The sequence below is a fragment of the Tasmannia lanceolata genome, unplaced genomic scaffold, assembly GCF_043159265.1.
Source record: "Tasmannia lanceolata isolate RefF3 unplaced genomic scaffold, GAP_Taslan_0.1 ptg000005l, whole genome shotgun sequence".
Classification (NCBI taxonomy): Eukaryota; Viridiplantae; Streptophyta; class Magnoliopsida; order Canellales; family Winteraceae; genus Tasmannia; species Tasmannia lanceolata.
The window spans coordinates 6,012,282-6,028,148 of record NW_027518682.1 but is presented as its reverse complement, the minus strand read 5'-3'; the positions used below and the strand labels follow the sequence as shown (position 1 = coordinate 6,028,148).

Genomic DNA, 15,867 nt, shown 5'->3' with positions numbered 1-15,867 from the left:
TACAAGGAATATCTTTATCAAAACAAGGGTTTAATTATTATATAAAAAAACAAGGGAGCTTTTTCCATGGCAGTTTCTTCTCTGTTGGAGAGGAAAGTGCAAGGAACTAAAAATCTGTGCTACTTGGTTAGTTAAGGAAAGGCCAGAGAAAAATTAACAATTAACTTTCCATAAAATAAAGGCATTTTCCTTGAAAGCCGGAGAAAAAGATTTGGCTATGCATCATGTATTAACTATCCTTCTTCATGCCCAATAATATTTGAGAAATGCGAAAACCAACAAAACCCAATAATGTGTGCTCCATTCCCTCTTGGAATTTTACAGACACCCTGGGAATGTTTAAAAAGCCGAACCAGTGATCAAACTGTAAATAAATTCATAAATACCCCCAAGAAGACTATTTTTTAAGGTAGTGTTTGTCTATTTGCACAAATGAACCACCTCTGTTAAGAGAACCATTTGGTTCAACCCAACAAGCCAGGCAGTCTTAATAGAAACATGGGCCCGAGGAGTGAAAATTTTGGATCTATGCTGTGAGTTCTGAAAGTTTTGGAAAATATGCTCCTCTCCTTCCAATGAAGCAGCAGATCAATTCGGATCATCCAAACAACTTTCAAAGGATTACTAGTCTAGGCTTACATTCTCACTCTTACCATTTCCTTTTCTCTATTTCAATTTAAAACAGAGAAGATGATAATCATGATCTTATATTCAAACATTTGGTGTTGATTGAGATGGGTTTCAAATTCTTTTTTCCCCTCACCTTCACCAAGCAGAAAACATAAATACGAGTTAAAAACTTTTTTAAGGTCCTAAGAAACAGTTATGCACAGGCTATTTAAAAATAGGACACTGGTTCTGGTTGAAAAGCCAGGTTCTGTCCAAAGTCAAGCCCATATGTACTTGTTTCCGCTTACAAAGCTCAGGGATGGTTCCAGGCCTGCTTAACACCAGCACAGCCTCTCCCAACGTCACTGATTCTCACCCTTAATCATGGGTGACATGCTTTATTACTCACGTCCCTACTAAACCTGCTTGGAGCCCTTTCCACGCTTGAACAGGGTTGTGTTGCAACGAGCAAAACCAGCTTCATTGACCAAAAATATCTAAAAGAATCATGGAAATCCACTAAATGGGATAACTCAAGTCCGGGCCAAAAAAGAAGAAGAAACTGGGACCCTTCCCAACAAGTTTACCTAGTATCAACTTCAACACAAGTGCTTTCGGTTGAAATTTTAAATCAGAGATATGGAAATCAAGATCTTTGGATGGGCTTCTAAAGTTCTAATCAAAGCTTCTAGTTGAGACGGGGAACCAGCTGGGCAAATCTTTGCCTTGACTGTAATGCTAGTTCCCGTTCAGCTAGCTAGATAGCCAATAACCATGCAATCAAGAGATAAACAAAAGCAAGCAGAATCAGAATATGGTGGCAAACGGACCTTAAATACATGCAAGGTAGAAGTAGATGAAATCATGGTACAGCTACCTGGTGTGCTGGGCACATGGTCACTCCCAAAAAGCTATGAATTCAGAATCATCTTCCATGGACACCATATATCCTGACGAAAATTAGTACAGTATCCTGGAATATTTATACACACACGAGAACATAAAAAACAGAAGTAAATATGTAATTCCTATGACTTACAGACATGTTTATCCGCATGGAATTAGACTGCGGGCTTCATTCTCTTATATACAAACAGCCGTGACTCTGAACCTTGAAACCGAGAGGAAGAAACAAACAAGAACATAAATATAAGAGACTTTGTATGGTTATGAACAGATGGGGCAGGAGAGGCGGCTTCTGACGGAACCCATGGTTGATCCTCAATGATCTTGGTCTACACACTGACAAAATCCATGTGATGATATTTGACAGGGAAGCAGCATCGACGTATTCATCTGTGGTTGTCAGGAAAACCACCAAAGAGCAACAGTGATGTGTTAACATGGTGGCCCTCGGGAAAGAACTGCTTTGTCTTTGAAACGGGCTTCACAATTCTTTCCTTTTCGGAGAAAGGGAAAGCAAGGGAGAGAGACAGAGAAGCTGACACATCATCATCCCCATCATCTTTCACTGGATCTGGTGGAAGCTTGTTTTTGCTATTTTTTTCATCTATAAACTCAAGAAAAAAAGGTAAGACTCCCTTTTTTGTTGATTTCTTTTCAGCTCCCAATGCAAGTTCAAGATTTGGGAAGTCAGATTCTGGTTGGTCTTCATCATCTGAAGAAATTATTTGCATTGGTATGGAGTTGCCTGATTTACAGTCCCTGACAGGCCCAGAATCTACTGGAAAGAAGAATCTTTCGGTAGTTCCTGAGCTCTCAGGGAGCAAAGTGTCATCACAAACACAATCTTTTTTCTGATCCTCAAGGGGGCTACGATCCAGGTCAAATATCTTGGGAGAAAATCCATACCCCGAACTCTGTTCCTGAGAGTTAGTCCCGGCACTTGATTCAATATCACACTTCTTTATTTTCTTACATTCTTTTTCCCCCTCAACTGCAATACGATCTGTCTTCTCTCGAAACACGATTGTTTGGCTTGTCTTCTTTGAAAATTCTTCTGAGATCGTCTTTGAACAATCTGAATGTGGGTGTTTCCTGCTAGACATCAACTCACAGCTGCTATTTTCTTTATTTACTAGCCCATTCCACATGTTCCTGTTTAAAGTGTCATTATCCATAATCCCCGCCTTATCCTGGTCCCTCATTTTCTTTCGATCTCTGCTGTACTGAGGACCTGCTTCTTCAACAAGAGAAGATGAGCTGGCTGGAAGAAGATTTGAAGAGTCTTGTCTAACAAGTGAACTTGAAGTAGAACCTGCTTGTCTATCCAAGTAAATCGGCACCCCTTTACCTTTATTAAGACCACTCTGTACATTAGTTGCCTCATCACTAGGTCGAACCTCAGTATCCTTTCTGCAGTCTGAATCTGTGAAGACTTCCTTCTACATGCAGAATGGCTACACATTAGTCATGGGTAGAAAGGCTAAAAATGAAAGAATCATCAACGAAAGCATTATACACCCAAGATACCTGCATGCCAGGTGCACACTTCCATGCTCAGAAGCGTAACAGAGACGCATGTAAATGTTTATAAAATAGACACAGGTATACAAAAAAAAAAATGCTCGTATGCAGGTTGGTGAAAAATATGTGATTTTTGTAACTAAGGATAATATCACATTACTCGAAACTGAAAAACAACCCTCCCTCCCTCACGCACACACGCACGTGTGAAGAGACCGCTTCATTTCTATTCAATTTTGAGCAGAGAACAAGCATTCAAGCAAGTAGTCGATGAGGCCAGAGTGAATGAGAGATGATACACTTTATAGGACCAATGACTACTCATCAGGACCCTCTCTTGAACTAGGATAGTAGTATTCATTAAATTCCCTTTCCGTCCACTCAAAGCTCATTGGATTTGGGACTTCTTACAGTCTTCAACAATTAATAAAATTTATTTTATGTCAATATTTGTTTGCTTCTTATAAGGTTGTTTCACTTGTTGCAATTGTCAACGAAACCATCAGTAAATCAGAATCTTTGAGTCATCTTGAGTAGAATAAAGCCATGCTAGAAAAGTTGGAAGATCATGAATAGAGCCCATGAGAACTAGCAGCATGTGGGTTTATCACATCCTTAAATTCAAGGAAGATAAGGGACCTCCTGGGAAGTCCTTGTGTTGCAGCCCGCAATTTTAACTCAACAATAGACAAATAAATGTTGACCCCGTGACTTGCTGACTCCTCCCCCGTTAGGCCAAGCAGGTGTGGGCAGGAGCCTTGGTGGCTTGCTCATGGGTTGCAAGAGGACTTACTTGTGCATCTGTTGCACACAGTAGGAAATCATACTTCAACTCGTAGGCGTGCCCTAAGGGAGCTTTGGGTGCGGACTGCGAGCTATCCATAGGGATGCTCCAGTTTCTTTGGTTGAGGATGAGGATGGGAGCCAAAGACAGTGCATGTTGGGTTGGGTTCCCACATGCATTGCGCGACGGACCGGTGCAGGGGGCTACCTATACTGTTTGCCCCTCTGCACCGCGGTACGTCTTGTGGGTAGGCCATTCTCTAGGTCTTCCATGGGTTCGTGCCGGGGCGACTTCGGTTGCCCTCGCCCTTTATTGCTATGATTTGTGGACACGGACACGGGTGTCGCGTGTTGACACGGTGAACCCCCAAAATTTAGAAATGGGGTCACGGTTAAAATAGAAAGTGTAAATATGATACAACAGCAAATATTAGTTAAAGAAGAGCTAAAATGAGCTTAGATTAAAAGACCAGTTAATAATAAAAGAGGGATACACAATATGCAATAATAAAACAGAATGTCACACTTGACACGGCAAAAAAATGTATCCACACACCTACATTAAGTCCACACTTATAGCAGTAAATATAAAAGTGTCCAAAGGAGTGTTGACATGGGTGGAAACACGTGTCGTGTCGGACACGGCAGGACATGTGAGTCAGCAATAAATTCTAAGTGTAGGCTAAATCATAGCTTTATTGAGATATACAAGGTTTGACTGGTCAGAAAAAGCTGTACTTAGACATTGTGTGAATCTAACAGTGCATCTCAATGGTTCTATCTCTAATCCCTAACACAATCTTGACCAACAATATCAAAAGCTAAAAAGCTACACGATAAACTAAACAGAAGAGAGAATAAAAAACTGAAATGCATACACAAATAAGTGGATGTATAAAGAGGGATAATGAAAAACTGAGATAGTAAAACATCCAAGCAACAGCAAATAATAAGAAAACAGGAAGTGCACTGAAAAGGGAATCGATAAGACACAATTATCACCACTAAACTGCCACAGACACCGTGCTCAACCCCATCATGCAATCCTGGCAGCTCTATTGCAATACTTATATAAAAATGTGAAGGTGTTAGCATTCACAGCAGTTAAAAATTGACCATTGCAATGGATTCTCAAATAAGAACAAGAAATCAATAGTAAAAAAAATTAAGAATAAAAATGAGATGGTAAAAGAAATCAATAAAAAAATTAAGAAGCCGAATGAGATGGTATGTATCTAGCATTGCACACATAGGAGAAATAATATAGGCATTTTACCATGGTGCTTTTGCATTTCACTTCTGGAAGAATTTCCGGAGATAAACATGAAGTGCGCTTCTCTGAATAAAGTATTTCCTCAACTGCTGACTGATTTTGTTTATGAAAGCCTATAGAACTCTGACTAATAGATGATGCTTTCAAATGAACATTCTCATCCACACTTTTGTAAGATGACGGAGATGGCAAATGCAGAGAAGCACTCAACTTGACTGCTTCCAACGCTCTGGGTGAAGCATCACATGTGGACAATTCGTTATCCACGTGTTCGTGAGAAGTTTTCTGAGGCACAGTACCCTCCGTCATGACAGGGGTAGGCAAATCATGGACTGAGGGCTCCACACCTAAATTGAATCCACAGACCTCCTTTCGAGAGCCAGAAAGTGGTTCCAGGCAATTTTCCCTCCCTCTGAAAATAGCCCAGAGGAAAAATAATCGGTTCCAACCTGCAAAGAACTTATAACTGAGGCAGCTTTTCTAAAATATAGAGTACTAAACTAAATTAAAAACCGCAAGGAATTTAATAAATGTTCATGGCTGCAGCCATAATCAGTTAATAAAAGCAAGAGAGTTCATGAATGCCCATATGTCTGCAGGCATGCCTAGTTAATAAAGAAGCCAAACATAATGTTAAATAGTACACGTGGATGTTACAAATATTCTTCTTACGCTGGGATTTCTCAGATAGCTGATTTGATGGGAATATTAGAAGTTCAATCCCGTCAAAGTTCCCCTTGAGAGCTAAGTCATTCTTAAGCATATTTTCTAACAACTTCTTGTACTTCCTCTCGTAGCTATGCCATGGAAAACAGAGCATCAGCATGCAAGATTCACCACTCATAGTTTTAAATTTTGGCAAAAAGCGGGACCGAAATTTATACCGAAACCAAAATTTCCCCCAAAACTGAAACTGAAATTTCAAAAGTTATCACCACTTTGCTGTGACAAGAAAATGTAAGCAAACAAACCTCTGAAGATCTTTAGCAAAGAAGTAGAGAGAAATGCTATCTTCTGTGGCACAGCTTCCCTTAAAATGCAATGGCCATGAGCTAAGTCTTGGTACTTCCTCCAATTGGACTTTGTAAGGAAACTTGTTCACTACTTCATGGACTTTTGGTGATGCACAAGTTGACAAATGCGCTTGAATCCCATCACAAAGGTCAGGAAGTCTTCCGCGTCTCTGTACTTCAAAACCACCTCTGCAAGTAGTAGTGAAGCATATTAGGCATTCCAAAAAATGCAGCACAGAAATAGAACGAGTCAATTGATATATCCTCTACCAAACTATAATTCACAATTTCAAATGAAAGGTTCATACTGCCATATGTAATTATGCTCAGGAATTGCTGAAATTCTTAAAGGATTTGCATGTAAAGGCGCTTGACTAGGCATCTTTCTCATGTAAGACTTCAGATTAGACCCATCTGAAATGGGAGGAATAACATTCAAGTTTGTTTCTTTGGCCTCACATATTGTTTCCGTCGGCTGTACTGTAGCTCTGCCAGAATCAGCCGTAGAACTTCTCACAGTCTCTTGCCTGTTAAACGCCCCTTCTAAGGAAGGGAAATTCCTAACACAACTGGAAGAATTTGACAATGGAACCTTCGAAGCCGCCTCAGAGCCCAAATCAGTACTTGAATTGGATAAGTGATCAGATTTATAAGGTAATATATCGTTCTTATGAACTTTAGTCCGTGATATGGTTGCTTCGATAGCATCTTTCCACTTCCTGCTTTTGCTCGTCATCTCCCTAGAACTTTTTTCAGCAGAACCTTTAAGCGCAGAAATGCAAGGAGACCGAGAACCACTAGATAAACATGATGACTGCTTCTTGGCTTCACCATATCCATCTAGATACCATAACAAAAGAAAACCATTATAAAAGATTAAAACAAAAGACGAGAGTAAACAAATACATAAAGCAGATGAATACCAAAGGAGACTAAAAGAAGAAGTAGCACTCCACCTGAAACAATTGCAATTTCTGGTCCTTTGTTAGCAACAAAAATAGTTGGATCAGATGAAGTGTTTGATTTCACATCATGACGCCAAGCCTTTGGATCACGGGACATTTTTTTCATATCAGCCTTCAGAAAAAGCATACTGGTGGTAGCAGCCTTTGGTGATGAACTGACTAAAGAACGATCTGATTTAAAAGAATTTTTCCTTTCTATAAGATTTTGTTCTTTTACTGGCTTCAAGGATCTTGGATCTTCAACACAAGGTGTTTTAGCCTTTGATTCAGTGGCATTCAAGTGACCAGAACCTGTATCTTTAAATGAAGTAGATTTGCTGATCATTCGAACCAACCCCTCTTTTCTTGCATCTTTGCTAGCAGATTCTCTAGACAACTTTTTCCTTTCAGAAACATCTTCTGAGAGCTGTTTGAGGTTATGTTTTGTGTTTAAGCTGTTGAGAGTAGCTGAACGTGACAAAATACCTGTAAAAGGACCACAGGTCTAGCACTTCAGAAATAATTTAGCACAAAAGACAATATATATATTATCTTATAGGTGATGCATTGCTGCTGAGTACGTGAATAAAATGAGTTACTTAGCTAACAGATATGGTATGAGGGGTTTGGGCCTGTAGCTCAATGGTTAAGGCTTTGTATCACAACCTTGAGGTCAAAGGTTCGATCCCAGCTTACGGGCCAAAAAAACGTAAGGTATGTGAACTTACCCCGAGGAGACTGAAGGTGTGCTAGCATCCTTGATGAGTTAGGACTAGAAGTACCAAGAGAGGGGGTAATCTGAGAATTATTAGCAGAGTGACTTCCGGATGAAGTTACAGGACGTGCTGCTGGTTTCATTCTCCCCGCATACAAGTTCTTGAATGAACTCTCCTTAGATAGTTCACTTTTTTTGTTAGGACTGTCAACCCCTGGAGATCCCGCAATTGTTTGTGTAGCACATTTTTTTGATAAAGGAGCAATTTCAAGATTGTCTGCATGCCTCTTAGCAGAGACCTGGGGAGTTGCAATAACTTCTACCGCACGGTTTTCTTCAGCTTCTTGTGTTTTGGTATCCAATTTAGACGGACCCTTCAGGTTGAATGTGCCTCCATTTTCTTGACTTCCTTCATTTGATGCTGGGGCTGTTGGAGTAGTTGATATAGTTTCAATTTTATGGGGTTGTTGGCTTTCAGCATCCTCCTGGAGCTTGCAACCTTCACATAGCCAATCACCTTCTGGAACCTTATCCAGCATTATTTTCATGCAATAGCTAATTGACAGTAAACAGAATGTCAATGTGGTACCCATAAAGAAATGAAATTTGTGCAATTCTAATAGATAATCATGCACTACTCATATTTAAAGAATATAAACTAAAAGTAGCAAACCGTGCAAAAGAAAAAAAACTAAAAGTGGCGCTTACGTGTGCTCCGCACCATCACTACATCTGCTACAAATAGCAAGCATCTCCTCCCGGCCTGCATCTCCGCAGATATCGCAGACTTTGATCTATTTCCACGTCACAAAAAAGTCAATACTATGTTTTGTAAGGACTGCATGAATTGTCAAACCATTTCCGTGAAGTAATATAAGTAGTGGTTAGAATAAAGGAGATTGATATCTAAATGCATAACTTTAGAGGTCGTTTTGTTGCATCCCATGGGTTGGGGCAGTATTAGTTGCACCAGCCAGTTAGAAGAAAAAAAGAGATGAATCTCTGATGGTCTAGAGAGAACCTTCATCCTCATCGTGTCACACTAACAAAATCCAACGGCCTCAGCTCCTTCAAAATTCTCTGTCCGATAAGGAAATTCATAGCTCTCTGCCAACTAGGTCAATTGTCCAATCACACACATGGTTTTAAATTTCCACCGAAACTGACACAAAGCAACTAAAATGTTTTATTTCCATCCCCATTGAAACAAAATCTCAATGAATCTGTTCCACTCATAGTTACAAAACTCTCCCGTGTCATTGTGGACTCCCTTGAGTCAAATCCCTTTTACCTTCACCATGTTCTTGTCCGAGTCCACATCTTGCCATACAAAGTCAATCAAAACCCTTTGACTCTCCTACACAGCAGCATCAACCGAGTGTGACTGTGTCGTGCCGAGTCAACTTGAAATTTCTTTGGCCGCAATTTGACCCGCATCCACATTTTGAAATACTAGTTCCACTTCATTATTTCTATCGAAACGTCAACTCAAATTCCCGAAATTCGACCGAAATGGCCGAAACAACAAAAAAAATGTAATGATGTTGTGATTTACACGGAATAAAGCAATGTTTTCTCCAAAAAAAAAATCATGTCCTATAAATCGAAAAAACACAGCAAATCAAAGAAACATGTTTTTTTGTCTTTTCCTAGCAATTTTTTAGGGAAACCCAGTAGAAAAATACTTAAGATTTTTAATCTTTGTCAACATGCTTTGTGGACTCATCTTAGCTTGATCGAAGGTGAGCCCACTTTTCATTTCAATGTGAAGGGCCATGGGAATTTCAAATTTCAAAACCTGAGCACCATACAAATGACGAATCTCTGACTAAGCACAAAAATTGGAAATGTTTTTTTTTAAAGCCATTTTACTTTGAATTTCATTTTTTTTTTTAAATGGCGGAATATATTGATAAAACGAAACCGAGATGGTCCTCAGAATACAAAGGGTAAAAAGAAAAAAGAGAAAAACAAAACCATCAAATAAATACAATTAGGGCGGTAAAAAATCAAACCACTCTAGACCCTGCCTAATGACCCCAGATTTAGCTAGACCATCAGCTTCTTCATTAGCTGATCTTCTAACATGGGCAAAATAAATCTCCGATCCTGACACCCAATCTGATACCTCCTCAATAAGGCTGAGAAATCTCCATGGAGGAGGAGCTTTACCAGCAAGCCATCTAATAACATTGGAGGAATCCCCTTCTACAATCACTTTATCCAAGACATGTCTTTCAATGTGAAAGATACCATAATACGCTACTTTGACTTCAGTCTCTGACGAATCAGAAATCCCATTCGGATCGGAGAACGCCCTCTCCACAACACCTGCATGATCCCTCATCAGGCCACCAAAGCCTGACGAACCCGGATTTCTGAAGGATGCTCCATCCACATTTAGCTTGCGGAAACCCACGGGCGGCAAAATGTAGAGAATGATATTTGGTAGGCAACATCATTTAACTGCACAACAAAGTAACCTTATCTTATGCATGGAATATCAAGTTGGGATGGGACCAATAGTACCTCGTCTATGTGGTATTGACACAGTTGGAATCATTGGAGGGGAGACTGATCATTGTAATTTCTTATACTTCATTAAATTGCACTTCTTCATTGACTTTACTGTTCGAGACATGTTCGACAACGAATGTCACTAGATGTTCAATGTGATTAAGCCATTATGGATGACTTCCATGCTTATGTGATTGTTTCAACATATGTATTTGTGCTTATTCTAGCATTTCCTAAAGTTTCATTTGCATACGTTTCCATATGTTTCTGTGATTTTGCAAGATTTCCACTGAAATTTCCAGCCAAAACCAAAAATGTTTCCATTTCAGTGCCGACCAAAACCGAAACCAAAATTTAAAACCTTGGCCACACACACTCAGCGCAACCATCTGAAACACCTCCCCAAGGAACTTCTCTTTGGACTCTCCGAGAATCCCATGTGACCATCCAAACGAGCAGACACCCTTACCCTCCCTCCCTCCTCCTGTAACGAATCTCCCATTCGACCGACCACCCGACCACCTAATAAACAGCCTCCCCATCCCCACCGTCAACACACCTTGACCCAAACTTTTCTTGCCCATACCTTTCTTCTACATTCACCAATACCAAGGCAACTTGAACGAGTTACTGATGTCTGACATAATCCCATCCTGCATTCTCTAGATCCCACAACAACATCTGCCCTCACTGAACCGCTGAACCTAACCAGCCCTTGCGAGAAACTCCCTCCACAAATGAGAGATCCTGGTCTTCCAGGCAACAACTTCCCCCACCTATAAAGACCAACAGAAACAACCATTCATCTTCAATGGAGTCCTCTCTTTTCCTTTCCTTTTCTTTAGCTTCCCCCTCTCTTTTCCTTTCCTTTTCTTTAACCGACTGGGACAACTAATACTGCCACGGCCCATAGGGTGGCACAAAATGATATTTAAGGTCGTGCGGTTATTGACAGTAGCACATGCAGATATCAATCACCAAAAATAAATTCTGGATGTATGGTACTGCGTAGTGGCGGAGCCAGGATTTATGCATAAGGGGGGCAAGCTTATGTATGCTTATACATAAGGGGGGGCAGGCCTTCAAATTTTAATGGGAGCTGGGCCCAATTGAGTTGGGCCTAATAAGGATTTAGCCCAACTCAACAGGGGCAACTGCCCCCCTTATGCTACATGTAGCTCCGCCCCTGGTACTGCGTGTTCTTTCCAGATGTGCATAGATAACCTGATACTAGAAAGGTCTCCTAACTATTAATGAGTTGTGATCCAAAGTAGCTTCTGCTGTAACTACAGAAGCAACCACTTCAAATTGAAAATCATTCATTAAATTATTTTAGCTACATCGAGGAAGGGTGTTGGCATTATTTATAAATTGGTGAGTTGTGCCAGACAGATTAATATCAACCGGAGTGCACAAAATAAAAATTCACGAGAGAAAAATACATGGACGAGTTGGTACTCACATCATCTTCGAGGACATCTGATCCAGAGTGACTCTCAGAGATGGGCTGAGATCGCAATGAGGGTTCCTGCATATCAGGTTCTTCAAACATAACAATTGGTTTTTCAAATTTCTGGTTTATGTCTGAACATTTCATAGACTTGGAAGGTGGGTTCTCACTATTCACTTCATTTTCCGTGTCCAGGCATGGATAAACTTTCATTGGAGCCTCAAAGGAATAATTACTTCTGACTTGATCTGCTTTGATATCTTCGGTACTGAGACGGATATTATGATTGTTAACAGCTATATTTGCATCTTTTATTCCAGTAACACACGATATGTTATCACCATGGCATTCTGATCCTCGCCACTCCTGATATTTTCTAAAGGAGGTTCTTTGAAGCAAGTCAGATGGAATGGGCTTATGAGAGGAAAGTAGGGCACCCCGAGTAGCAACATTGCATGGCATCCCAAGAGGCTGATCTTCACCAATGTTTCCACCTGAGGATAACTTTGGGAGCATTTCAACATCTTCCGACACATCAGATGTTTCAAATGCCCTCATACTTGCTTTACTTTCGGCATTCTCGGAGAAGGAATCATGACTTGAACTTGCACTGAGTAAGTTACTTGTTTCAGTAGCTGTATGTTGCCGGTCATCACATGCCCTGCTCTTAAAAAGTGGTAGCAATTCAGAATCATTGTAGGAACATTGATTCCTCTCCTTCTCCTTACAGATTTGTTCTGAAAATTCGTCGACGACTTTTGATTCCATTACTGACACAGCTCGATTGAAATGCATACAAGATGAGCAAGGAGTAGAACATACGTTGCACGTCCCAGACTCTGCTCTCATACTAACATTCTCATGGAGAGAACCCTTCGAATAATCTTTCTCAGATGGAGATGCTTCCTATTGAGAAAGAAGTGATGAAGATTTCATCAAGAGAAGAAAACCTATAGAAATATCAGTCATAAGCCAGAAGCATATAAAGCTGAGGTTGAAAATTGTTGCTAATTGAACACGAAAAGGAAAACACAATAAGTGGATATCAGAATCAACATTTATCGGTTGAAAATTTAACATTAAAAAATTAGAACAGACTAAAAAAAGGGGGGAAATGATCCTTTTGCAATGACCATCAAAGGTAAACATATCCTTCTATAAAACCATATATCAGAATGAGAGGATAATTTTCGATCACTTGAAACATAGTAACAAGAGAAAAAAGAAAAAGCACCATGATGCCATGATGGTGCAATATGTCACCAATAAATTTCCAGAATACTGGCAGAGTTCTTTAGAAACTCTCACTTAGGAACCATACAACACGTATCATACATATGCATACATACACGTGTGTGTGTGTGCGCGCGCGCGCTCATGTTTATGTCGAATGCCACATACAAAATAAAAATGTAAATTGCCTTCTCAAACGTCCTCAAAAAACATAAGAGCAGGGCAACTGGGTAAGCAGGGCCTTGCAAAGTTGAATAAATTTGGCCTGTGCTATCAAACACCAAAAAAATAAATAAATCATGCAAACTATGTAATTTTGGATTTCAGAATCAGAAGTATTAATGTTGTTGATAGATGCTAAGCCAAGTTGACCAGGCGAGGTCCCTAGCCTATTGCAACCAAGCAAAAGAACTTGCCCATTATGTCTTAGTTTCACTTGTTGAACTTGATCAAACTCAAGTTAATCGAGCAAGTTGGATCTTTAAGTCTTCAATTTAGATATACCAAGAGAATACAGACTAATACCAAGAGAAGGAGGAGGAGCTTATTTGCCCCTGCACGTTACTGTCACTGCTATTCTTATTTAGTTTTTATACATTGAATCATGATTATTGTTTAATTAGATAGAGCACTGTCTGTTTAATGAGGTCAATTAGATAGAGCACTATCTGCTTAATGAGGTCAAGTCTTGGTTTGTGCAGACCAAACTGCCAGAGTTGTCGACAAGGGTAAACAACGATACAATTTCCTTTAAGTAATATCAAAACTAGCTATTGAACAAGGGGCAGAAAATAGCCTGTTGAGAAAATTGCCAGAGTTCTCTCTCTCTCTCTCTCTCGCTCTCCAATATACATACATTTATATATATATATATATATATATATAAGAAGTACAATACATTAAATCACTATTTCTGATATTTGTGAAGAAATTCTTGTTCTTTGGTTTTTCGATTCTCATAGTTGCTATGTTCTACTCTTTGCTATCAAAAGAAAATATCTAGAACACAAGTGAAGCCAATTTGAATATTAAGTAACCCTCATTTTGATCCCCAAAGCTTGTTAAGAAGAACATTGAAACTATATCATCGCATGAGACTTAGCAATTGATAGGCCATTCATCACAGTAACTGGTCCAAGTGAAATAAAAGTGGATCAAATCATCAAACTATGATTCCAGTTGCCAAATTTTTCAGAAGATAAATTCAGGCACGCCATTAAAAAAATGACCACAATGGTCTCCAAAACTCAGGTTATACAACATGTTGCAATTGAAATACGTATATACCCAAGAAGGCAAAAACACATAATAAAAAACAATCCAATTTGTTTCTTACATGCCTTACCGAATTTTCCTGAAGATCATGCTCCGACTCATCCACGGGTCCTTGTATCCGACAACTCCCTTTCAGGACTGGCGTGATCTAAATAGCATGTTAAAAGCACAGAAATTACCCTCACAAATACAATATAATCATTAAAAGACTAAATCACATCAGCCATAACCACTCAACTGCGGAATAATAAGAATCAGAACAGAAGGTTGAGCAGTTAACTAAAGATTGAATTCATATGATTGAGTAAATGACCGTGTTTTTCTATGGAAATTTCATTCAATAATTACAAAACCCAATCCAATTGAAGAAAAACCCTAACTTTTCTTAAAAACTGTAATCCGTCAACAATCAGAAAACCATAGTTGCCAAAAATGCTATTAATCGGAACTAAAAAGACCTATTTTTTACTGCCAATAAAAAAAGTAAAAGGAAGAAAAACCCTAACTTTCCAAAACAATCAAAGCAATCCGATCAGAAACCCTAAAAATATGAGAATCCCGGACAGATACAAAACCAAAAAAAAAAAAAGAATCTTTCGATAAATTTATCAATCAAACATCAAAAACACGATCAAGAGGCGCAAAAGCAATCTGAAGGGAGGAGGAATAAATAGAGAAACCCTAGTTCGAGAAAAAAAAAAACTAACATATTTTACATGCCTCCGGTTCCAAAAGCTTGTCAGTGAGATCGTAGAGCTCTTTGAGGGTCCGTTCCTTACGCTTCGTCATCATCGATCGGGTTATCGTAGAGAGATCGGATTGGAAAACAAAATTCAGAGTCCTGTTTGCAGAGGCGTAGGGTTTGTTACGGCCATGTATCTATTTCTGAAACTCGGTCCCTAAAAGGGAAGAGAAAATAGGGCAAAATGAGAAATGGTAAAAAGGGTACTATATAAATTGGATGGTTTAAAGTGAGATACGAATGGAGAGAATTAGAGGATTTGGAGATGGAATTATAACAGATCTGAGGGCAATTTGGGGGCACTGCGAATACATGGCAAAGAAATGAAGACCAATCTCTCTCTCTCTCTCTCTCTCTCTCTCTAAACGGAGTAAAGAGGACGAAAGTCACGAAACGGAGTTAATTTCCCTTTGCTTTTTTGGGTTTTACCACGGCGCCGATTCCGTGATTTTAAACCCTCCATCACTTTGTCTCCGTGCGACTTGCATGTGTGGGCCACTGCATGTGGGGTTCGGGTGCAGAGATTGACGAGTTACCCGTGCGATGAAACGCGCGTGTGAGAGTAGACGTTCCTTTTACTTCACGTAAAATAACTAGCTAATGAGACACGAGCAGCTCACGTGACTTAACAGCGAGGATGGGATGGGTGTTTTACTCGGAGGCGGTGGAATATCTTAAACCGTTCGATTGCTCCCATTTTGGGCGGAACAAATCTACTTCCCTTCTTTTATTCTAAGTCGGTGGTAAGAGAGGGATCTTGAGCTAAGAAATAATTCTAGTTGGTGGTAAGAGGGATCTTAAACTAAGAGAGACCCTATAAGCTAAAACAAAACAGGGTATCTTAAGCAATTGCAATAACTGGGTTCGTTGAAATTCCTGGTATAAT

At 39.6% G+C, this 15,867-nt stretch overlaps 1 protein-coding gene across 6 annotated transcripts; it reads right to left on the bottom strand.

Annotated features, from left to right (window-relative positions):
• Positions 1-1,506: 1,506 nt before the first annotated feature.
• On the bottom strand, positions 1,507-15,337 carry LOC143877243 (ASI1-immunoprecipitated protein 2-like). 6 transcript variants are annotated; one of them, XM_077379181.1, is made up of 11 exons: positions 14,960-15,337; positions 14,301-14,387; positions 11,744-12,637; positions 8,473-8,558; positions 7,778-8,319; positions 7,062-7,535; positions 6,414-6,945; positions 6,064-6,294; positions 5,765-5,889; positions 5,096-5,541; positions 1,507-2,954 (listed from the first exon to the last, which is right to left on the bottom strand). In XM_077379181.1, the coding sequence occupies exons 1-11, from the start codon at positions 15,029-15,031 to the stop codon at positions 1,902-1,904; spliced, it is 4,542 nt and encodes a 1,513-aa protein (XP_077235296.1). In that variant the 5' UTR covers positions 15,032-15,337; the 3' UTR covers positions 1,507-1,901. The 6 variants fall into 6 exon arrangements, with proteins under 6 accessions (XP_077235296.1, XP_077235297.1, XP_077235301.1 ...); XM_077379182.1 differs by having other exon boundaries at positions 14,310-14,387; XM_077379186.1 differs by having other exon boundaries at positions 14,947-15,336.
• Positions 15,338-15,867: the final 530 nt, after the last annotated feature.